General features: G+C 53.8%; 6 protein-coding genes across 6 annotated transcripts; 2 read left to right on the forward strand and 4 right to left on the reverse strand.

Annotated features, from left to right (window-relative positions):
* Nucleotides 1–1,845: 1,845 nt before the first annotated feature.
* Nucleotides 1,846–3,080, reverse strand: ACET3X_000719 (uncharacterized protein; the record flags this gene model as incomplete). The annotated part of the gene is made up of 2 exons (XM_069448046.1): nucleotides 1,846–2,967; nucleotides 3,024–3,080. 2 exons carry the CDS (start codon nucleotides 3,078–3,080, stop codon nucleotides 1,846–1,848), a joined length of 1,179 nt encoding a protein of 392 aa, XP_069310961.1.
* A 1,263-nt stretch (nucleotides 3,081–4,343) lies between these two features.
* Nucleotides 4,344–6,733, forward strand: ACET3X_000720 (uncharacterized protein; the record flags this gene model as incomplete). The annotated part of the gene is made up of 2 exons (XM_069448047.1): nucleotides 4,344–6,589; nucleotides 6,637–6,733. 2 exons carry the CDS (start codon nucleotides 4,344–4,346, stop codon nucleotides 6,731–6,733), a joined length of 2,343 nt encoding a protein of 780 aa, XP_069310962.1.
* Nucleotides 6,734–7,284: 551 nt separating this feature from the next.
* On the reverse strand, nucleotides 7,285–8,164 carry ACET3X_000721 (uncharacterized protein; the record flags this gene model as incomplete). Its single annotated transcript, XM_069448048.1, has 3 exons — nucleotides 7,285–7,850; nucleotides 7,942–8,037; nucleotides 8,098–8,164. The coding sequence occupies 3 exons, from the start codon at nucleotides 8,162–8,164 to the stop codon at nucleotides 7,285–7,287; spliced, it is 729 nt and encodes a 242-aa protein (XP_069310963.1).
* A 622-nt stretch (nucleotides 8,165–8,786) lies between these two features.
* Nucleotides 8,787–10,559, reverse strand: ACET3X_000722 (uncharacterized protein; the record flags this gene model as incomplete). Its single annotated transcript, XM_069448049.1, has 5 exons — nucleotides 8,787–8,984; nucleotides 9,043–9,534; nucleotides 9,598–10,108; nucleotides 10,177–10,277; nucleotides 10,335–10,559. The coding sequence occupies 5 exons, from the start codon at nucleotides 10,557–10,559 to the stop codon at nucleotides 8,787–8,789; spliced, it is 1,527 nt and encodes a 508-aa protein (XP_069310964.1).
* Nucleotides 10,560–10,771: 212 nt separating this feature from the next.
* Nucleotides 10,772–17,634, reverse strand: ACET3X_000723 (uncharacterized protein). The gene is made up of 2 exons (XM_069448050.1): nucleotides 11,484–17,634; nucleotides 10,772–11,434 (listed from the first exon to the last, which is right to left on the reverse strand). The coding sequence occupies exons 1-2, from the start codon at nucleotides 16,586–16,588 to the stop codon at nucleotides 11,080–11,082; spliced, it is 5,460 nt and encodes a 1,819-aa protein (XP_069310965.1). The 5' UTR covers nucleotides 16,589–17,634; the 3' UTR covers nucleotides 10,772–11,079.
* A 2,255-nt stretch (nucleotides 17,635–19,889) lies between these two features.
* On the forward strand, nucleotides 19,890–21,700 carry ACET3X_000724 (uncharacterized protein; the record flags this gene model as incomplete). The annotated part of the gene is made up of 4 exons (XM_069448051.1): nucleotides 19,890–19,961; nucleotides 20,010–20,047; nucleotides 20,135–20,943; nucleotides 20,991–21,700. 4 exons carry the CDS (start codon nucleotides 19,890–19,892, stop codon nucleotides 21,698–21,700), a joined length of 1,629 nt encoding a protein of 542 aa, XP_069310966.1.
* Nucleotides 21,701–21,861: the final 161 nt, after the last annotated feature.

A 21,861-nucleotide genomic window follows, 5' to 3' on the forward strand; every position in this document is an offset into this window, starting at 1 on the left:
GGCACGCGGCCCTTCTTTCCTATGAATATTGTAACCTTTCGGGCACCGGGAGCATCCAACACGGAGACATTGACATATCAGTGACTGGTACCACAGCTTCACCTGCATTCTACATGCCCTGCATCGAATTCCCATCTCCGCTTCCATTTTCCCTTCCCTTCCCTTCCCTTCCGCGGAACCTAGGACCACTGCTATAAGCACCAAGCCTAATTCCCTTACCGCTAGGCCACAATACGAACACGGGCAATGCACCGCCGAAAGCAGGTTTGCCAGAACCCCATTTTCAACGAGAGGATTTGCGGTGCTTATTCTACCCGGATATGGAGCCGCGGGTCACGCGAGGACATCAGGCTAACACTGCGGGCAAAGAACAAAGAAGGTAATGACCGGAAAAAGAAAGGGAAATGGAGATCTTGCACCCTGCAAGATAGATTACAAGATTTTACGCTTTGCCAGAGCAGTGATGCGTCCTTTCTTTTACTTTTGGCTACGCTACGAGCGAGTACGTGCCATGTCGATTCTTCACCGCACCGTCCCGTCCCATCCATGTCCATCACCCAGCCGACGAACGTCCAAGCTAGACACCCATGCCCGTGATCCATGCACTAATCACCAGCCATCCATCGCCCGACAAGCACTAAATCGGCGATCATCCCGTCATCAATCCACATCAGTCATGCAAGTTTCCCCAATCTGCCTTACATCATCGCGTTTCAATACCAGCCATGCTTCCGCATCAGGTCTTAATCGTTACCCTTGGCGACCAGGGGCGAGCCTTGCGTTTTCACCCCATGAGCCAATCACAATATTTCAAAGGGGACACGAAGTTGGCACGAAACGCGTCGACTACCCGTGGAGCGCGTCGCTTTTGTTACCGCTCATTGGTTGAGAGGATATCCGGAGGCTAGGAAGAGGAGGTTTGTGGCTGGCTGCTGCTTGTGTGGAACACTAGGACTCTTATCTGGGCTAGAGTGGCTCGAGAGTCCTGGAGCTACTCTGTGTCATATATGTAGGGCACATGCAGATAATACCCTTATGGTGTGGTGATCATGATGGTGCAGTGGTCACGATAACTTTGGTTAGCTAGCGCTCATTGAGGTTGCGCAAGCGATGGCCAGTTCACACCATCCGCCCACGCCCCGTCAATCATGTTCGCATTTGTCGCGTAGCGACGGGGTATGTAATTGCTGGAAACGTCGTGGTCGTCGTAACGATGTGGCGTCGCAGTGGTTTGCTGTCGCACACAGCGCAACGCATACTAGGCACATTAGCGGAACCAGAAAACCATATATATGTACGGCATTTATGAATCAATGCGTTTTATTAATCGCCTATGTGACCACAACCCGCATTGCAGGTGCATGGTGGGTGCCTGGCTAGTCCTTCGGTCCCAGTCTACCGAAATCGCATAATGTGATGCTGCAGCACTATGCTGTAATGTGCGGATAGCAAACAAAGGAAACAAAAATAGCTTAGAATACAATTGTTAAAAGAAGTGTGCAAATGGGATATGTCAATAAGTGGTACAAAACGCCTGCGTTGTAGCTAGCTCGATTTTATCGCCGGAGAACAGTTGGCGGATGCATGCGAAAGTTAACGTAGAAGACGTGTGCAGTGATGCGTAGGTTGTGTCGATAATGCCTTCGAAATCCAGAAAGAGGCCAAGCCTCCGTGAACGCCATGCTTATCAAAGAATCCAGATGAAAAGAAGAGAAGCCACTGGATAGCAGCAATGCATGGAAAAGTAGATGTGCGATGCACCAAACGTGCTCAATGTCGCCAGGATGTCGTTGCGTCGTGCCCAAACGCTTGCTGGGTTGTTGTATATGGTGGATGAGATGAACTTTACGAGATCAGTTCGCCGCCGAGGTCCATGCCGAAGCTATCTACTTTTCCCATGTGGCTAGTCATGTGTGAAGCATCACCAGATGGAGCAATATTGTCAAAGGTGAGATGACGCCGTGCTTCGCGGACAGCAGCGGGTGTCCTGGTGGCAACAGGTGTGCGGTTCCACGACGATGCATTGACCTGCGCAGGGCTCGGCGACATGTTGAGGAACTCTGCAAAGTTGAGGTTCGTTGACGGTGTCGCAAGACCGAAGCCTGTATAATGAGAGCCACCACCGCCCGGTGTGGACATCATCGACGAGGGAAGGGGTGTGGCTTTCGGCGGCGGAGTCGACGGGGCAAGCATTTGCGGCTTCTGGTGACCGGGTCGAACCGGCGTGGGTGACGTGGCGAGATACATTAAGAGGCTCGCATCGTTGTCGCCGTGTTTGCCTTCCCGAGCTGCGCCGGCAGCATTGAACCCACGTTGTCGAAGACGAGCTGAACGTGCAACATCAGGGGGCGGTGTGCGTGGGGCCCTCGGCGGTGACGACTGGAAGGATGACTGGAAATGCGATCTGTTCAGGGAGAAGGATGTAATGGGTAGGTCTTCGTCATCGTCTTCGGACAGTAGGGGCGAATGCGGATCGGGGACGGTCGAGGTCTCAGAGACAAAGGACAGGCTGGGGACATGCTGACGGCCGAAGCGGGCATGTCTGCGGTGGCATACAGGCGAAGACTCGGGCAGGTGGAAGTTGTTCTTCCACGAGGTGGCAGCACTGGTGGCAGTTCTCACTTTGACACGGGCGTGGTTGCTCGACGCTGGGTACTTTGTTCGGTCGTAACGGGGTCGCTTGTTTTGGATGTAGCTGCCGGTGCTGACGGACCGACTGACTGAGCGGCGAACGTCGTCTGAGAAGATGGGCGCTTGGAGGGGGGAGGAGTCGAGGATGCTGGGCTGGTAGAAGCGCTCGGAGACGCTGGATACGTCTGACATGGCCTCGTTGCTGGAGCCGGGGCGCTTGCGCTTACGCTCGACACCGTCGAGGACAGGCTCAATGGCATCCAGACTGAGACTCTCCCAGCCGTTCTTCATCTTGACGTTGGCCAGGGCGAGGCGGTTCTGCAGCGTCCGGGTCATCTGAAGAGCACAGTGTCAGCAAACAAGGGCGAGGGGCTGGACATAGGGAGCTGGACCTTTGAGACCTGTGCCCTTCGCAGGACCTTGCTCGCAACTTCATCCTGTTCGGCCATGGTGTAGCAATTGCTGGAGGAGGCGTATAGGGGAGCAGCCGGGCAGATGATATGGCCCTGTCGACGTCTCACTAGAGTTGCTACAGTCGAAACAGCATGTGGGCGGAGCTGAGGTGACGGTCGGCAAGGACTGTGAGGAGCTGGCGATGCAAGGGGACTAGCTTCAAAGTCTGCGGCAGCACAGGCCCCGTGCTTGTCAGGGCGTTGTGGGAGTGATGATGAAGTCAAGATGCGACGAGTCGCAAGCGGCACAAAAGCCCTAGTGACCCCATGGCGGGCTCCTATCCGGCGCTGGAGCCTTGTCCGAGTGCGCCTGCAACAAAGAAAACCTATGCTGCTGAGCGTTTGGCGAGTGGCAGGGGGGTGCGTCTGGTGGCTGCGGTAAAGTCGCTGACTAAGGCACTGCGAGTGTATTGTATCGTATGCTATTGGTAACGTATCGTCCTTAGGGATTGTTTCAGGCCCGCCTTATCGCTGCACGCCGTCGTCGGGGAACGGGCGCAAATCCGTGGATTCTGAGGCTACACCAGATGAACGCGCGGATGACGACGTGTAGAATCTGTGCAGCCCTCGCAGCTCACGTGCACTGGTCGTGTGTGTGTCAATTGCGTACAGTCCGCCGTGTCATGCCATGGATGTTTCACGCCCACGATACAACTTGACAGTTGAAGGCATGCCATGGCATGCCATCCCAAAGCGGCTAAATGCTTTCGCAACGTCATCTGTTGAGTCGCGAACCTCATTCACCACGCGCCCGTCTCGATGCAACCCACCATTCTGTCCATCTTCCGCAGTTGCGAAGTAACAAACGCGCAATTCTTGCCAATTGACCCTTTTGGAAGCCTCTAGCGCGACCATCAGAACTGCCCTGTTCGGTCCTGCTAGCTTGCATCGCCAGAGGCAGCACTTCGCGTCGGCGCCCTCTCCACCTAGACATTGCTGCCACCTTCTCAAACACAATCTTTCTTTGCTCTCTCCCGCCATACTGCATATACTGCCTTCACTCGCTTCCCGCATGCATAGTAGCATAGCTATTGCCAGTAAAGCCTCCCGTTCGCTTGTTCCCACTCTACAGTGACTATCACGCCTGTATTACGCGTCCACCCCAGCTCCCCATAGCTTCCCCGATCGCGCCCCCCCGTGTCGCTCGTTACCGCCGCTCATTACCTACGCCTATGATTCCTTAATTTGTCAAGCTTCTCAGACTAGCCCGAGGACCTCCAGACGCTACTCTTAGCCCACACCAGCGCTGTGCTTGTTACGATGCCGTCTTTCCTGAGAAACCTTGGTAGGAAGAGCAGCCGCATGTCCAAGAGCGGCGATCGGCCAGCAACCAGTGCAGAAAACCAAACTGTCAATAGTCTCACCCACCACGTTTCCGCCTCCACCCTGAACTCGTCCCAAGTCGGCTCGTCGACGCCTTCTACTACCCCAGCTACCTCTACCACGGACGAAATCAACACCCAAACCAAAGACCTCACCAATGGCCCCACGCCTGCGCCTGCGCGACCCCAGCGACCGACTGTCGAACCCGTAAAACGCTACAGCGCCAATGGCTTAGCATCACCAACCTCGAACGGCTCCAACAGTTCGTTCAACAGATCTTCGCTACTCGCGCCGCGCGTCTTATCTGTCTCGGATAACTCATGGGTACACCAACAGGTGCTGCTGATATTCGGTCAGATTGGAGAGGCACAGAGCAAACCGTTGGACGGCACACTCACGGTTAATCACCATCAGGGCCGCTTCCCATCTACTTGCTGGCCAGTACACGATTCCTACTTCAAGGCCTTGGTGCATCTCGAGCCGGGTTGGAATAGGATCCGACTCGACTTTGCCTCGCCCAAGGTCTCCTCGCCAAACACCTCCGTATCCGCTCATACTTCCTTCATCAACATAAACTACCTCCCATTGTCGCAATCGCCGCCCCTACAGCTCGCAATTATTTTGGGTCATGACTCCCCAGGCACATACGACGCCCCACCCGAGCGCATCGAGCGAGAAGGAAATAACCTAGAACTTGCGACTAAGAAGTTTCGCATGGCTGCATACCTTTGGCAGGCCTTCACTGGCGAGCAGATGAAGCGCTATGGATTCGGTCGACGCTGTTTCCGTTTCGAAGACGCATGGGAGCCCGGAACGCTAAGTTATCAAGATTGGGAACAGAACCAATACCGGACGCAGGCAAAGATTCACGTCATTCGCTCCAGGAAATCTGTTGCTGAGATACGCGATCTGGAACGCGCCCAGCAGTACGGTCCAGGAACGAAGAAAAACGAACTTTTCGACATTGCTATAGAGGCGTGCAGAGACTACTTCCCCATGGCACCAGGCCAAAAGCATTACGTCTCCTGCTTGTTCCTCGACACCCATTGGGACACGCAGGAGAAGACAGTTCGAGGGCATGCGGCTTTAGGTGGGGGGACTGGAGATTTGCAACTGGCCATCTTTGGTTCCCACGCGCTTCACAGCTACCCATCGAGCATTGAAGAGGTTTTCCAGGCTTTCCAGGACTGCACCAAAACCGATACTGCATTCGTCGCGAATGACTGCAACGAGTCCGGAAGCTACTGGGAAGCGGCCAACATTGGGATTGGTGCCCATCTCCACGAGACGGGACATCTCTTCGGTTGCCCCCATCAGGAGTCGGGTGTCATGTTACGTGACTACGTTACGTTGAACCGTACCTTTACATGCCGAGAGCCATACTCAACACGCACCAAGTCACCTGGTCAGCGGCTAGTATTGCCAAACGATGAATGCAGATGGCACAAACTAGATGTACTACGTTTCCGATTTCATCCTTGTTTCCGGATACCCATCGACAACCCGAACATCAACGGAGATGGCAGTGTGCAAGTATGGACAGTTGATGTTAGCCAAGGTGGCGTCATCGCGACCTCGAAATCGGGCATCGCTTGGGTCGAGCTGTACCTAGAAGGAGAGGATATCTGTCATTACTGGAAAGAGTTTGCTGAACAGGACAACCAATATCCACGACAGGTTACACTGGAAGAGAGCACCCTTCGTTCCTTGCTACCGAAAGAGAAACAAAAGTTGCGCCTGAAGCTCGAAGTATACTCCGCTGGTGGAGGCAAGCACGTCGTCGAAGATTTCAGTCAGCTCTCCAACCAGAAGATTGCCCGCGTCAAGATACCGGATGGCCGATGGGGTTACCGCGGCGGCAAACTAGGTTACTCGCAGATGGAGGGCTCACAGCCGCAGGAAGTGATTTTCGATTACGTCCACATTCAAACCAAGCTTTTACTCAGCATCAAAGTGTACCATGGTTTCGCCATGGATGGATTAGAATTCGTATACGAAGACACAGACACCCAACTCTTCGGCAAGCGAGGAGGCAGCATGTCTGAATTTGCACTAGATACGCGAAAAGGAGAGCTGTTGCTTGGCTTTTCTCTGCGTGCCGGATTATGGATTGATGGTCTGCAGATACTAACAAGCTTGGGACGGAAGAGCGAGTGGTACGGAAACCCGAATGGCGGCAGCGGGTATGTATGCATCACATTCGTAATAATTACCAGCTAACCATGTCTAGGCACACGCTTATTCCCCCTCGCGGCTACACCATCGGCGGTCTATCCGGTTCCTGCGCACAATGGCTCGACGGCTTTTCGCTCATTATCACGCGGTGATTCTGCTAGTGCGACTTTTCGTATTTTGTTTGCTTCGGCTTGCGGCCATTACGTTGCCCACTTCGGGCAGCTACCACGAGACACTACATGCTGCGTTGCTCTTATCATGAGTGAACTTTCTGGACAAGTTACCTTGTTTACTGGAACCGAAACATCCCCTTTGGCATGTTTGTATACCTCCAACTGTGTTGGTCGGGCAAAACTCGATTCGCAAGTTTACCATTATGATACCACCGTTATTGAACTTGACCTTCTCTGTAATAGTAACAATTTCAATAGAGTTCTAGGAACACTGGGTTTTTCGTAATAGGATAACCATTTCCGAACGCTTCACGTGCATCTGTCTGTTGATGTTTCTACCATTGTTTCATTGATAGTAGGGTATCATCGTGTTTTGTGCGCCCGCTAATCGATCACGGCATCGTTGTGCAACCTGATGCTTTTCTATCTCTCCCTCTCTCACTACAACCGAGTTCCATTGCTCTCATCGTCCGAACGCGAAGACCCGTGTACCCAAGACATTGAGTCGCATTCCTCCTGAAGACCATGGTCTAGGGCTTGGGAATCTTGACGCTCTTGCTGACCATCAAACATCCGTGAAGTATGAACATGGCCACAACAGGATGAAACTCAAACGCCGTACCCTCGAGCCACAGGCCCATGGGAATCTGTTCCAGCGTCCAGCCCTTGTACACCCAGTACGCCATGACCTGCACGATACCCAGCGACATGGGAATCGGGGTGCCCTCAAAGTATTTGCTCTTGCCCGTCGCATCCTTGGGGACCATGGCAACCGTGACATTGAACCTCGCCAAACGTGTAAGACCGCAGAGCACGAAGAAACTCAGGAGGAAATGGTCGACGGGTGTTCGCAGACCGAGACAAAAGGCAGCGGCGGCGGGGCTAACGCCAAACGAGACGAGGTCAGCCAAGGAATCGAGCTCCTGGCCCATGAGCGAGGCCTTCTTGCGCCAGCGAGCGACTTTGCCGTCCATGAAGTCGAAGAAGAGACCGAGGGGGATGAAGCCGAGGGCAAAGTACAGGTTCGTGTAGTTGAAGGGGTCCGACTGCGTGCAGTAGCGGAGCGAGGAGAAGACGGACATGATACCGCAGAAGCCTGGAATTTCTCGTGTCAGCGCATGCTTTGGTTCTTCGACTTGGACAAGCCAAATGATATGTTGGTCAGGAGAGGATGGTAGAACACGTACCATTGAGCTCAGTAATGAAATCAGCCAGATGCAGGGCCCTCACAAGAGAAAAATGTCCAGCTTCCTGCGACAGGAGCCTCGCCTGCTTGTCCTGCGCTGTTCTTCCTGTTAGCACTTGTGCTTCCCATGCGACAATGTCTTTTTGTGTCGACATACCCTCGCCCTTTGCTGGCGGCATCTCGTCCTTGGGCTGCGGCTCTCCGCCGTTACGTCGTTGCGACATGTTGTGCTTGTGTGATGGTGTCGTAGTAGGCGCTTCTGCTCGCTCTCTCTCTCAAGAGAAGTTTGATTGCGCGAGGATGGAATTTAGAAAAAGAGAAAAGTGCGGCAGAGTTAAGGATCTAGGTAGGGTTGTTGCATGCAGAAAGCTTGTTGTTGGTGTGAGCAGGCGGGCAGTGACGTGCCCTGCGCCATTAGATCAAGGCTTGGGAGACCAACGTCATCTTCGTCCTACGCAAACTTCCGCGTTGCTCTGCACTGCACTGCCCGCCTCAGCCCCAATGATTTGCCATGTGCCACAATTCCAGCGCTGGCTGTTCGACATCGGCACTCACGTCCGGCAATGCAGGCTTTGGCCGTCGATCACGTCGAGCGAGTTGCGCGTCTACTCGGGCTTGCTCGTAGCCTTTGGAAAAAGTGTTGTGCTTATCCCCAGCGCGTCATGCAACTGTCCCCAGGATATGTACTGATGGAGTCGGCAGCAGTCAAATATTATGCATTACGAGTATGTCTACATAGCAAGAAGGTTTTACACCAAGTATATCATACATCAAAATTGGTCATCATCAAATGCTTCAAGTCCTGATACGCCGCCCTTGTCGTAACAATTGAAAGTAACCAAGGCTCTACTTTCGCCTGCTGACCATCTTGGTAATAGCATGCCTTATGATGGTGCCAGCCTTCTCTGTCTCCTTCTTCGTCAGACCGCTGGTCACGCATACTTTGAGTGCAGGTGTGGGTTGCCAGCCTGCGTCTCGGGGGTTCAGCCCAAGACCGAGAGGGAAAGACTTGAGTCGTGTTATGAGAACGCCGTTCGCAAGACACTGTAACAGTCAGCATATTGTCCAGGACCAATCTTGCATACACCATCAGGATACGTACCTCGTCGACAACTTCCCTAAAGATCTGATTTTGGTCATCGATGCTCAGCTTCTTGCTGTCAATAACTTCGTCTTTCAGAACTAGTAGCATGATCGGGTTATCCACCGAACTACTACACCGGACCCAATCGCTCCTGGGGTCCAACTGCCCCCTCATGGCCTTTACATTCTCCCTGAGTCCCGCCAGAATATCCGGTTGTTGTTGCAATAAGCTGATAGTCTCACTAGCGGTCGTACTCAGCAAAGCAGGGAGGGCAGCCGAGTAGGTGTAAGACGCCGAAGAGATGCGCTGGTGCTCGACGACTTCCTCGTTGCCGGCGCAGAAACCTCCTGCAGCACAGAGAGGGCCAGAGAGCGAACCAATTATCATGTCTACTTCTGCAGCATCGACGTTTTGCGCTTCCGTGACACCGCCGCCGGTGCGGCCGAGGACGCCGTAGGACCAGGTTTCGTCGAGGATGAGACGGAATTTGTACTTCAGCTTGAGTTCGATCTTTTCAACATGTTAGCAAAACCATCCATGTCCCTCGGAAGCATGGACATGTGATGGACGTACGATCTTGGGCAGGTTCACCACATCACCAATGTTCTCAAATAGACCTTCGGTGATGATGAAACGTCTGGTAAGCGGCTTCTTGGCTTGCTCCTTGACAACCTTCTTGAGCACGTTCTCCAGATCCTCCATGTCATTGTGTTCAAACCACCTGACAGTACTGCGGCTGATTTGGATGCCCTTTCTTGCAGCAAAGTTGAGCGCGCGGTCCGCCACAATAATGTCTCCTCTCTTGCTGAAACTGGGGATGACGCTGCTTATAGTCGAGAACGATTGTGCGTAAATAATGCAGGCAGGAACACCGAGGTGTGCAGCGACGTCGGCTTCGGTCTTCATGTGGACGTCCTGTGTACCGTAGAAGCCAGGGGGCCCACAGGGGCCAACGCCGTAGGTCCGTAGGGTCTGAATGGCCTTTTCTTTCAGGACATCGTTGGAAAGGAAGTTGTAGAAGTTGTACGAGGCAAGGTTCGTTACGGTACGGCCGTTGGAGAGCTTCGACTTGGGACCGGTCGGCCTGCGCGGTACTTGATTAGCATTGGTCCGCAACGCTGAAAAGGCCACGAGGGCTGTAGGGTGCTATACCCAACAATGATGGGCCGCTTCTCGTTGTCTAGTTCTTCGAGCGCGGTAGGCGGTGCGACAAGCGGCTCTGGAGTCCAGTCTTCGACCAGTTCGTCAATCTCCTATCTGCTCGTTAGCCTACCACATCTACGCATCTGTACCCAGGGCGCGGAACATACGGCATCAGTCAGCTGCACTTTCTTCTGGGTGCTGTATTTGGGTGCAAGCAAGTAGCGCACCGCAAAGAGGAACAGGAATAACTCTATCGCGCTGCGAACCGGGTCGTTCTGGTAACTCGACTTGATGTAGCGGACAGCGATGGCGGAGCCTGGTATGCGATTGAATTGCGCATTGGCATCATTAAAGAAGCGCGTAGTGACATTCTGTATCTCATTGAGATCCATGATGGCTAGTTGTCGCGTGGTTGCTGCTGTTGTTGTTGTTGGGGATGCGGCGAAAGGGCGGAGGTGTGGACCCTGGGCAACTTCAACGCCTAATGCCTCATCTCGCAAGGGCCTCCATTTCGGGGGCTCAGAAGTAAATTTCGCAAAAGGACGTGCAAATCACTTCAGAAAACACATTTCAGCAGCAACATGATAAGGCACAGGAACAGGTTGTGTGTTAAGACATCCATATATTTGTCTGCAATGCATTCACTTTCTAAAATATTCGCCTTCCCATGATGAACCAAAACAACCCTTCGTAGTGTATGTGCAGCCAAGTCCGCGCCTCCAGCGGACATCAGTGTTCAAAATGAGAGAAAGCAGGTCGATAGCCCGCTGTGTAACGCCGAAAGAAACGAAGGAAATGCTGTAGTGGATATTACAATCATTATGGGACCAACCAAGTCGACACGCTCATGATTCGCCAATGTTGTACAAAACAGGCTGCGAAGACAGAAGTAACGATTCGCAACGCTTGCTTTTAGTATGCCATGTACCGGCGGAATCGACGAGCGGCATCGTCGGTCGCAGCAGCGCCGCCTGCATCACCTCCGGTTGCGCCACCTGCGTTCCATACAGGGCACGGGCGGCCACCCACACACGATCCAGTGGGAGTGTTAGTGGTGTCGTTGTTGCTGAAGCCTGTAGGCTGCATGATCTCCATGGGCAGTGAGTCGCCGATGCTGAGCTTGAGGTACTTTCCAGCGACGATCGGACCCACAATCAAGGCCAGGAACACGACAAGGAGGACGAAATAGAGGATGGCGTAACGCACGACACGACGCTTGCGAAGCTTGGTCTGCTTGAGCGAGTAGATGGGAGGACGAATCTGGCGACTGTTGAAAGTTAGTAGATGTTCAAACACAAAATGAGAGCAGAACGTACCTAGGGCGAAGCCAGAACAGCATGACAGAGTGACCCTTGTCGGCGTAAGGAATCAACAAGATCGGAAGCATGAAGAAGAGAAGAACATGGCCGAGAATAAAGTCTGCGGCGAAGAAGCCCAACTCGGTGATCTTGCAGAGGAATTCACGACCAGGTTGCGAGATCGTGTGCCATCCCATGGTGTACCACTTTCCTGTCCACCAGGCGATGTTGGCAGTGTCGGCCTTGAACTCACGAGTGAGAGCAAGAGTGATGAGAAGCTTGAAAAAGAATCGCTGGATGGCGACAACAGCGATCATGCCAGACAAAGCCCTTGGGAAGCTGAAGCCCTCAAGGAACATGAGAACAACGAAGAAGATAAGGAGGACGAGGACAGCGATAGCGTGCGCAATCGCAGCCAAGACAGCTCCAAATTTCTTGCAGCACATGCTGAGAAGGGGACCCGCACAACAAGCCAAAGCGAACATTCCTCCCAGGACACCGGCATTGATAGCGATAGGACCGAAGGCGATTATACCAATACGGACAAGGGCACCGGACGCTTTGGGCGTGCCAGTGTTGGTATCGTCTTCCACGTGACGGTTATCGTTGACACCAGTCTGGGCGTTGATGAACAAGAATGGGATCAGAGTAATGGCAACCAAAACGAGAGGTCCAAAGATCTCACTCAAGAAGATGTTGGTGAAATGAGCACGAGGGACATCGCCTGAGAGTTTAGCAGATGGATCGCCGAGTGTCTTGCGCTTGAAACCGGTAATACGTGTTCGGGAGAGACGGCAGTATCCAATCCATGAGGCGCTGTGGGATCGAGTGTTACCACGGGACAACCAGCGAAGGTACTCCCTGTAATCGATGAAAAAGTCGTCCCATGAGAACTGGTGGGGGTTGAAAAGGAACGGCGCCAGGCACAAAGACATCAGGGACGCCCAGAAGTAGATGAGCCATGGTCCCCAAACAGTGATGGTAGCGAACAGCAACATCATCAAGGAGCGAGCACCGATGTAAATGGAGGGACCAGCGAATCGCGAGAACAGGATACCGAAGGGAATGCGAGCAGTCGCGAAACCACGGCCGGTACCGATGTAGCGAGCACCACCATATGACAAGTTGGTGTGGAGGGCATTGGAGTAGATCTGGGTGACGAAAACTTCAAAGAAGGGCGATCCAGAGGAGAAGTGCTTGGCAAGACGGGTCGCGGCACGCCAGAATCCTCGCTCAGTCAACTCTTGAACCACAAGCGGCACGAAAGAGATGAAGAAGACGATGAAGATGGAGACGATACAACGTGCGACCCAGTCGAACACAGGAACCAGGTTGGCACAACCGTTAGGCCATTGAGGATCGGTGATAGGAATATCCTTGTTGAACTGGCAGAGAATAGTCTCGTGGTTGAGCGCACCGAGGTGGATCAAGACGAACATGAAGCACTGGACCGACAACATAATGAACATGTTGTTGATGTGGAAACCGGGATGGGCGTAGTAGAAGGACAGGAAACGGTCGAGAGGAAGCTGGGTACCCATGTAGTAGTACTCGCGAGACAACATCTGCTCTCCCATACCAGTACCAATCTTGGTGGTGAAGTTGAGAACGGAACCGAAACCCAAATCACGACCCTTACCACACTGGTAGTACTCGCAATGCTTTATGCGACCACCACGAAGGAGGGCGTTCATACCGGCGTAAATATCCTCGTTAAGATGCAGACCCTTCTGAGCCTTGGACACTCCACCACGAGTCGTCATGAAGATACCGTTGAGGAAATCGGGATGACCGTAATGGAGCTTGCCACCAATCTGAGCCAGGGTACGAGCAAACATAGTACCGAATGTCTGTTCCTTTCCGGCAGCGATGTCACCAAGGATACCGATGTTCTCAGAGAAAATGTATTCACGAGCTCCGAGAATGGCGACAGGGTTGAACTTGGTGTTGGGAAGGCCGGGGGTGTAGGGCGATACGTTGTCAGTGGTCATCTCTTCGAACTCGGCGAGAACGCTACGAATCTTCAGACACTCCTCGAGGTAGTTGTCCTGGTTAGCGTCGATAAGCTGAATGTATTCTCCACGGTAGAAGATGATCGAGTGGTTCTGATTGTCAGACTTTCCGTCACCGAGAATGGGGTTGCCGGAGAGTTGAATGCGGAACTTGGGTCGACGCATGCCATTGTCCATGATCTCAGAGTGACCGTCGATAAGAGCAGAGTAGATGCGGGGCTCATCTCCCTCGTTCTCCGGTGGCTCCTCATCCAGGTAGGCGATTTGAAGATCGGGGTAAGCACGAAGGAGGAACTCGGTATTCTCACGCTCTTCCTTGCTGAACTTGGCGTAACGCTGCATAGATACGCAGATCTTGTACTTACGCCTAGCCATGCGCTCCAGTTCACGCTCGAGCTTGTCAGAGTTGCCACCGAACATCTGGACGACCTCAGGGTTCTCGACACGGTAGAGAAGCTTGATGGCACGACTGTAGTTCATGAAACCAGAGATGGTACGGTAGAGTGTTTGCGAGCGGAGCGAAGCCCAGATACGAGTGCGAAGAGTGTACTCAGGAGCGGCCGACTTGAAACCAATGCAGTAGAAAGGAAGATCGTCGATCTTGCTCTTAGCGGTATCCTTCTCGCCCTTTTCGTCGTCACCATTGAATTGAGAAGTTTCATCAGCGAGAATCTTGGTGTCCTTGACGAAGCAGTCCCACTCGTGAGGGTGCAGCTGTTTGAGATACTCGAGGAGCGTGACACGGGAGTATGGCTCGTCTTCGCGAATAATCTCACGAAGAGACAACAGAATCTTTTCACCGTAGTGAGGAATCAGGACAGTGAAGGTAGGCATGTTGTCCACGGGAAGAGGCTCAGGAATGGGAGTTGACAAAGACTGAGCGAAGAAAGAGATACGTCGCTCGGCCTCGCTCTGAGCGGGGAAGAACTCAGTCTTGAAGGAGTGATCTTCCTGGGAGACAAAGAAGGTAGGAGCACGCAGAGTCCGCTTGCCCTCCTGCTCAGACGGAACCTGGTGGTAGAGGAGCTTCTGGACGTGGTCGATCGCAAGGAGATGTTCGCGGTACATGGAGATAACCACAGCATTCCAGATTTGCGAGATGAGAACCTTGGGCTTGTACTTGATCTCCATGTCGGTTGTGGCGAGAACCTTGGAGTAGATACGCTTGGGCAAACGAGAGAAGATGTTTCTCCAGGGTGTCCAAATGGAGACACCGAGGTAGAAAGACCGGGAGACAGAGAACAACATGTTTGCAATAATGTACCAGAGGTAGGAATCCAAGAAAAACAGGATCAAGTCCATGAAGTACATGAGACCGAGCAAGATTCTGGGCTGGTACTTGCAAAGGATGTCTCCAATGATGGCGTCTCCTAGGCAGTCGGGTTTCTTCATGTGGGACAGGATACGGATGGGGTCCTTGATAGACAGAGTCAAGAAGAAGTAGGACTCGGCGAGCTTGGCGGCGAAGACCAAGACCCACAAGCCGTATGACATCCACTTGTCGTTGCCGTTGAGACGAGGGTAGCTGGCGGTGAATGTCTGACTGGCGACATATTTGCGAGAGTTGCGTGTCAAGTAGCTACCGAAGAGACCGCCGATGGGCATCAGCGAGAAAAAGATGAAGGTGACCAAGGCAATCGCAAATTGAACACCACCAAGAACGTTGGCGATGGTACCAGTACGCTTGTCCATACCAAGGATGTACACACTTGGCGCAACATTAACGACGAAAACCGCGAGGAGGAAGAAAAGACGCTTGGTCAAATGCTGAGCACCGGCCCAACGGCGCGGGACGTAGCACCATTCGCAGATAGTGGCAACGATCTGGATGAAGGACGCGATGGTACCACCAAGAGCGACAACGGATAGAGTAGCGGCTTTCTCAGGCTTCTGATCTAGCTGTTGCTGGTAGTTCTTTGTGTAAAGAGGCTGCGAGTTGAACGATGTGTAAAACCAGAAGGAAGTCAAGTGAATGACCCAGATACGGTTGAAGTTGATGATCATGTGGAACCATGAACGACGCTCGTAGTAAGTCTTGAAGAAGACCTTCTTCCACAGGACATCCTTCAACTTCAGGTAGCGCTCAGCTGGTGGAATGTCGACGAGGCGAGACTTGTCCTCAAAAACAATGCGTTCAAGACCCTCGGGGTACCAGAAAAGCTGGTTCATGTCATCGTACCCGATAATGGCGGCGTGATCGCGCTCACGACGGACGTACTTGCCGTCTTGGATTTCGTAACCTTGATCACGGCAGTATTGGTACAGTGGCGTGATGACTTGGTTCAGGTACGTGAACTCCTCGATGGGCTCTGTTTGGGCTTGTCCCGCAGGCGAGTTCAGCCAGTCGTCGGCACACTTGAAGATGAAGCACATAAGTTCAGGCATGAAACGGACCTGGTTGGCTTCTCCCCAGCAGAGCAGGTAGAGCGCAACTTGGCGTACACGGTCATGTTGGGACATGCGGTTCATGCGGGTCTTCCAGCGGTATTCGGCTGCCTCAAGACTGTTGTCGCCCTCGTAAGCGTCGAGAGTTTCCTGCTCGTTGCCTGGGTTCTCGTTCGCCTTCTTCTTCGCGGCCTTGCGAGCCTTTCGGGTCCTGCGGTTGGCTTTTCCAAGGTTCATGTTGGCAAAGCCTACGGCATCATCCAAATCCAGATGGGCGGCGAAGTACCACCTGCGGTAGTTGGCATTCTCTCCGCCAATGTAGTCGGCGTGCAGAGAGAGGAGAGCCTGGTTTGGCGACATGCGGGAAGCACGCGAATCGAGCAGAGTCATGAAGTGATCGTACATGTTGCGCATGCTGTCACGCTGGAAGCCGAACTTAGCGGTCAAATCCAGAAAAATGTCCTCGATTTCCTCCTTGGTGCAAGGAATCTGGGCCTCAGCAGTCCAAGCTGGGTACGGCTCGCGAGACCTTTGCCCAGCAGGAAGGGCGTTTGAGTAGTCCATGCCGTAAATGGGCGTCGAAGCACCAGAGGAGCGGTTGCCACCGTACGAGACCTGAGACGATGGAGGACGGTAGCCGCGGTTGCCCTCGGCATAACTGTTGTACCTCTCGTCGCCACGACCGTAGTAGTCCATATCCGTGGCGCGAGCCATGTCGGAACGCATGGTGAAGTCGCTGAACGTCTCGGAGTCTTCCTCGGAGTCGTGTTGACGACGGCGGGGCTGTTGGCCGTTGGCAGCGTAGCCGTCTTGCGCACCGCCCTGGTCGTAATACTGGTCGTTGTAATACTCGTCTTGGTAGCCCTGCTGGCCTCTGTCGTCGTAGTAGCCGTTTTGCTGGTATTGGCCGCCCTGCTGCTGGCCGTCATAGTAACCTCTGCTCGTGTGTTAGCAATTGTTTGTGCAAACAGCCGCCAGTGGTAATACGTACTGTTCGTCATAATAAGCATCGCCATGTTGGCCCTGCTGCTGGTACTGCGCGCCGTGGGCATCATGAGCATCGTCGTGATACTGGCCATATTGGTCGTCGTGGTAGTAGGCGTCCTGGCCCGGCTGGGCCTGGGCGTTGCCCTGAGTCTGGCCGTAGCCGTCGTCGTAGTGGCCTCCCTGCGGATGTCCGGACATCGTGGGAAGCTATTAGGATTGGATGTAGAATCTGCGGGTCAAACTGTCAGTCACTGTCGCACGGGGAGCCGCCAATGCTGAAACGGCAGTTGTCGGAAGAAGGTCCGTACCTTAAACAATGGGCATTGGGAGCGGCAGAGTCGAATTGCTCGGTGATGGGCTGCCGCGTAAGACGATGGATGCGAGGTGCACTTGAGTGCGGATGTGGGTGTTGTTGTTATTGTTGAACGAGTGTGTTGGGACGGCGATCTCTCAGTAGCACGGGCGGGTCGCTCGTGCCTGCTTGGGAGCGAGAGTGTCGTGTGTGGTGGTTGTAACTAGCGAGTGGAAAGCTGGTTATGCAGCTGTGTCGTGGTTGCCAGGAGAGACGCGCGGCGAGTCGGCGCTTGTTAGGCGTTGGGGCAAAAGTTGGAATTAGGCTGCTGGGAGTGGCGGGTAGCGGCTCTCCTCTTTACGCGTCGATAGGGAGGGGGCAGTCGGCGATTAGACCACACAACCTCAACGCAATGGAACGAGAGGCAATGTAGAAGCAAACGGACACGGAGGGGAAGAAGGGGTGGGTGAGTGAGCGACAGTGTGGAATGCGGAAGGGCAGGCAAAGAGCTTTTTAGCAGCTTCCCCTGAAAATGAAAGGCACGACCGCCAAGCTAGCCTAACGCCGTCAGAGACGCTGCGCATGGGTCCCCTTCGCTAGCATTCACTTCCCGATATTGAGTCGCCCCTCTAAAAACGGCACCGGAGATCATGGGCGTATGCACACTACAAAGCTGCACCATTGCGCTCACTCGAGCAACACCTGCTCTGATCTGCTGCTCTCGCTGCTCCTCCAGCCTCTCTGCTCGCGTCTGCTTTGGCGGTGGCGCGAGATCGCTAGGCTGGGAAACCGGATTCCCATGGGATCTCCGATCTGGTTGCATATCGATAATGCCTTTTCCCGAAGATATCAACAAAGACATCCGCCCGTTCTGTTTGCCGTCAACCGGTTCAGAGGCAGCATCGCTCTGGGCAGGTAGGCTGACAGTCGGTGCTACCACTCTCCCTTGCTCTTCTCCGCTTCTGCTTGCCTCTTACCCTCGTCGGACTCGCCCTGGCCGTCACGTCACGACTGTCCCCCCAGCCGTAGACAGAGGCTGCACCGCACGGTGCCAGAGCCCCGCGCTGATCACACAACGACTAGCGACCCGGCAGACCAAATCATTCCCGCCTTCTTCGCCCGCTGCTCGACCGGCGCGATAGCTACGATAAGTTTTCTTATCTGACATCCAATCGCGACGTGGCGCGCTTCCGCAACGCCCCAGTCCTAGCTCATCTTGAGGTCAACGGTGCTTGGTGTCGCAATGCATAGGGGGCTGACGGCCGCCAATCGCTGCTAGTGCTTCTGTTGAGCCTGCCACCACACCCGACCACACCGGATGCTCGACGCCCCCCAGTTCTTTTGCCCGCCGCGCCTGTATGTTTTGCTTCAGACGTCCCAAAGCCGCTGTCACTTTGCACACATGTGATTCTCCTGAGTCGTGCATCAACTTGGACGATACCGCACTATGACGGAATCTCTCACCGCATGCAAATCAAATTCACCCGGGCCCTAGCATGCGTGAGCTATATTAGGCCGCCCGGTTTCCAACGTCGACTATATGGCAAGCCAAGTGAGCCGGCTACAGAGCGACCAACTGGGAACATACAGTAGTAAGGCTGGGGTAGCTGTGTAGCTCATGATTACATCTGCATGCAAACTCTGTACATGTTACCCTCTAGCTCACAACAGCCCTACTGATTCTCCAATAATCGCGCACCATCCTTGCCAGGCACCACAAGCCATGAATGCAAGCATTACTCTCACACGCTGTCGGACGCGCCAGCTGCCGGCCCGAAGCATTGCCGCCATGCCATCGTGATGACCAATGGCCGCCTGGGTCCGCCGCGTCGCAGACAGTGAACACCAGCTCAGCTGCATCTGTTCGTGTGCGCATCATGTTTCATTGGCCGCCCCACGGCTCGAGCGGCTTTGCCACACCTACGCCTATGTTTCAGCTGCACAAACTGCGTGTCGTGTGCCTCCCGGCGAGAAGTGCCGCTCCGGGTCAAACTCCACGAGGCTGTGCCACCAAGCATAGACGACTTTTGTCCATGGTCGCGAGGTCTCCATGCTTATGAATCACAGCCTCGACTTCTCGCATATTCTCATACGGCGTACCGGGACTGTTCGGCACACGTACCTTGACATCTGAAGAGATGCACTCCAATTTAGCAACATGATCCGCTGTGGGGCGTCAGGCGGCTTCTTGGTGGGGTACACGAAATTGGGTGTACGTATGCGTCGAGACCGCGACTCTCGACTCCGAGCCGCGCTGACAATTCGCAACGGCCATGGTGACCTGGGAAAGTGTTTCGCAGCAGGCCAATTTTCACATCAAGCGCCTGACAAGATGTCAAATAAAAGCTTGACATCTTGACAGCTACTGCTGGTGGAAGAGAAGCTTAGAGGGTCTCGATGGCCAGGCGCTTGGACCAGCGATTGCGAAACAAGCCTAGTATCAGGGGTACAGGTGAACTTCGCTGATCCTTCTTGGAATGCTTGGTTCACCATACATCTCTTCACTCACTGTGCCTCAGAGTCGTTTCTACACTCACTTTTCTGTTTTACCAGTCTGTCTTTACGTCCTTGAATAATTTGTTCTTTCGCATACAGCCTCATTTGCTGTTGCGCCACACTCTTTGATCTCATTGCACCTTGTCAAACAACTTCTTCACACTCTTTAAACGAGATTCTCGGCGATTCAACCCAAGCTCTCGCCAACACCACCGCAGCTCTTGGAAGCAGTCTTACACTATTATTAACAATATGCGCGGAATCTTTGCTACAGCGGCCCTACTCGCGGGCGTCCAAGCCGCCGTTGACCCCATTGTCATCAAGGTATGATGTCGCGCATTAGGTGCGACTTCCGTGTCTAACAATGCCTAGGGTCAGAAGTTCTTCCACAAGAACAGTGGTGAACAATTGTAAGAGCCACCAAGACACCAAGACCGAGCCAAGCTAACAGCTAAACAGTTTCATGAAGGGTGTCGCCTACCAACGTACGCGCCTAGTACCATTCCAACTTACATAGCACACTACTTACACCACACAGAGGAAGTCAACTCCAACTCCACAGCAGCCTCAACCGAGGATATTGACATTACCGACCCCCTTGCCGACTCTTCAGCATGCAAGCGCGATATCGCCCAGCTCAAGAAGCTCCAGACCAACACTATCCGTGTGTACGCCATTGACCCCAAGAAGGACCATGAGGACTGTATGACACAGCTTGCAGACGCCGGCATCTATGTCGTAGCCGATCTGTCTGAGCCAGGAATGTCGATCAACCGTGACGACCCCGGTTGGACTGTCGAACTATACGACCGCTACACCAGCGTCGTTGACGAGATGATGAAGTACGACAACACCCTCGGATTCTTCGCCGGAAACGAGGTCAGCAACCAGCCCAACAACACCGTTGCCAGCGCTTTCGTCAAGGCTGCTGTCCGGGACACCAAGGCCTACATCAAGAGCAAGAACTACCGCGAGATCGGTGTGGGATATGCTACGAACGACGATGCCGATATTCGCGAGAACATGGCCAACTACTTCGACTGCGGCGACGCTGACAGTGCCATTGATTTCTGGGGTTACAACATCTACTCGTGGTGCGGTGACTCGTCCTTCACCGAGTCCGGTTTCGATGTCCAGACCAAGAACTTTGAGAAGTACAATGTCCCAGTCTTCTTCGCTGAATACGGTTGCAACACTCCTCGCCCTCGCAAGTTCACTGAAGTCAAGGCTCTCTACGGCAAGGACATGACTGGTGTCTGGTCTGGTGGTATTGTCTACATGTACTTCGAGGAGGCGAACGAGTACGGTAAGTTGATTGTGTTTCCCATGTAGAATGCTTCTAACAACTGTCAGGTCTTGCTTCCATCAAGAACGGCAAGGTTGAGACCAACGAGGACTTTGACAACCTGTCCAAGCAGATCGCCAAGGCCACCCCCGTCGGCGTCAAGATGTCCGAGTACACTCCCACCAACACTGCTGCCGCCAAGTGCCCCAAGGTCACCTCTGGCAAGTGGGAGGCCGAGTCTGACCCCCTCCCTCCTGTCGCCAACGCCAACCTTTGCTCGTGCATGATGGAGACTCTTAGCTGCCAAGTCGCCGACGACACCGACGAGGACGATTTCGGTGACATGTTCGGCTTCCTCTGCGGCGAGAAGGATGGCGTGTACTGCCAGGGTATCAACAAGAACGCCACTGCTGGTCCCTACGGCGTCTACGGCATGTGCTCCAGCCGCGAGCAGCTCTCTTTTGCCCTCAACGCCTACGCCAAGAAGGTCAACGGTGGTTGCGACTTCAAGGGCCAGGCTACCACCAAGAAGGCTGTAGCTTCGCCCACTGCTTCCGGCTGCTCTGCCCTTCTCAAGGACGCCGGTACTGACGGCACCGGTTCCGTCTCCAACGCTGCTGCCAAGGCTACCGGCGGTTCTTCCGACTCTAGCTCTGCGTCTGGCTCCGCTGGTGCCGCGTCTGGTCTCTCTGCTCCTCACTTCACCAACGGAGCTTTTGGCCTCGGTCTGTACGTTGTTGCCGCCGTCGCCTCTGGCATGGCCATGGTCTTGTTGTAAGATCTTGGACCGAGTAGTGTGTAGAAAGTAGCAGACATGGTTCGACTTGATATTTATCTTGCATAGTTTGCGTTGGGTTGCGCTTATTCCCCTTGGGTTCGCTGCCATCGTCTGGACTGTTGTATGTCCCGGAAGAGTAGTGTTGTTTTCTTTGGCTTAGG

The sequence above is a fragment of the Alternaria dauci genome, chromosome 1 (genome assembly GCF_042100115.1).
Source record: "Alternaria dauci strain A2016 chromosome 1, whole genome shotgun sequence".
Classification (NCBI taxonomy): Eukaryota; Fungi; Ascomycota; class Dothideomycetes; order Pleosporales; family Pleosporaceae; genus Alternaria; species Alternaria dauci.